This window comes from Sebastes fasciatus, chromosome 18, assembly GCF_043250625.1.
Source record: "Sebastes fasciatus isolate fSebFas1 chromosome 18, fSebFas1.pri, whole genome shotgun sequence".
NCBI classification, from domain to species: Eukaryota; Metazoa; Chordata; class Actinopteri; order Perciformes; family Sebastidae; genus Sebastes; species Sebastes fasciatus.
The window spans coordinates 3,190,477-3,192,150 of NC_133812.1; the positions used below are offsets into that span (position 1 = coordinate 3,190,477).

Below are 1,674 nucleotides of genomic sequence, written 5' to 3' on the forward strand. Positions count from 1 at the left end.
TTGTTAAAACACACTCAAGGACACACACACACACACACACAGTGTATTATTACTCATATTACATGCAAACATAACGTAATGTATCCCATCTGATTGGACAAGAGATCTTTGCATTAATTATGATAATTAGGTAGGTATTGACTATTTTAATATCAAGTCCAAAGGTTCTGCAATGTGGCAGAGTGAAAAAGGACACAAATCCACACGATACATCGGCTAACTTGAGGCGTATGGTATGAAATAAACTATGAGTGTTTTGTTATTTTAACTTAATGTCTTTGTTTCTTAAGAACACTGACATTGTTGTGGTTACACATGGTAAAGTAAATTTTCAAATATTTAATAACTTTCATCAATGTAATTGCTTAATATTAGAAAATTTAATTTCAGAAATCTATGTAGAAGCATGGAACCAGAAGTGACTGTCAACGGGGCTTACACTGTTAATGACATACATCCCTGCTATGGATCAGATAATACTACTTACATATTTACAAGCAACCCTTCCATAATATGTGCATTATTATATATTTTCCTTGGCTCACTATCTGTTGTGACTATATGTGGAAACCTTCTTGTAATAATCTCCATCATTTACTTCAAACAGCTCCACATCCCTACTAACTACCTCATCCTGTCTCTGGCTGTGGCCGACCTGCTTGTTGGAATTTTAGTTTTTCCTTTCAGCATGGCATTCACTGTAACCTCATGTTGGCATCATGAGGGCTTATTTTGTAAGGTACGAGGAAGCTTTGACGTTACACTGAGCACGGCTTCTATTTTAAACTTGTGCTGTATTTCTATTGACAGATATTACGCAGTATGTCAGCCTCTCGCTTATAAAAGTAAAATAAATGATCGTGTCATTGGGATTATGATCCTGGCGAGCTGGGGAGTCGCTGCTCTAATTGGCATCGGCATCGTAATTGTAGGTTTTAATCAAGGAAAATGTGAAGAAAGTTGTTTAATTGATTCTCTAATATCAACCACTCTGGCATGTATTTTTTCCTTTTATATCCCAGTCATTATAATGCTTAGTATCTACCTGAAAATTTTCCTTGTTGCACAGAGACAGGCCCGCAGCATTCAGAACACAACCTGTCAGAGCACAAAGTCTGGAGCAACTGCCAGTAAGATGGAAAGAAAGGCCACCAAAACTCTGGCTATTGTTATGGGAGTTTTTCTCTTATGTTGGAGTCCTTATTTTCTTTGTATCATCTTTCAGCCTTTAACGTACGATGTTACACCAATTGCTGTGATTGAAACACTTAACTGGCTTACATTGTCAAATTCAATGCTTAATCCGTTTATTTATGCTTTCTTTTACAGCTGGTTCAGATCAGCTTTCAGAATGATCATTTCTGGGAAAATATTTCAAGGTGATTTTGCGAATTCAAAACTCTTTTGACTTGTTGTTTTGAATGTTCAAATACAATTTTAATAAGAGAGTAATAATGAAGGTTGAAACAATAAAGATTCCTATTTCACTGCACTGTGTCAAGTTGGTCTAGTCATAAATCAGAAATAAACATGAATCAATTAGTTACTTCATTCAAATGAATTGTCAAAGTGTATAAGGGCTTAGAACATTATAATGGAAGTATATGATGACCATTCCCATGCTTTATTATGTATCATAAGTTGTTGCAGCAATTTCTGTGTTGATACCAACTG

The 1,674-nt window shown here is 35.4% G+C and overlaps 1 protein-coding gene across 1 annotated transcript; it reads left to right on the forward strand.

The window, feature by feature from the left end:
- The first annotated feature begins 406 nt into the window (after positions 1-406).
- On the forward strand, positions 407-1,408 carry LOC141756577 (trace amine-associated receptor 1-like). Its single transcript, XM_074616440.1, has one exon. The coding sequence runs from the start codon at positions 407-409 to the stop codon at positions 1,406-1,408; it is 1,002 nt and encodes a 333-aa protein (XP_074472541.1).
- Positions 1,409-1,674: the final 266 nt, after the last annotated feature.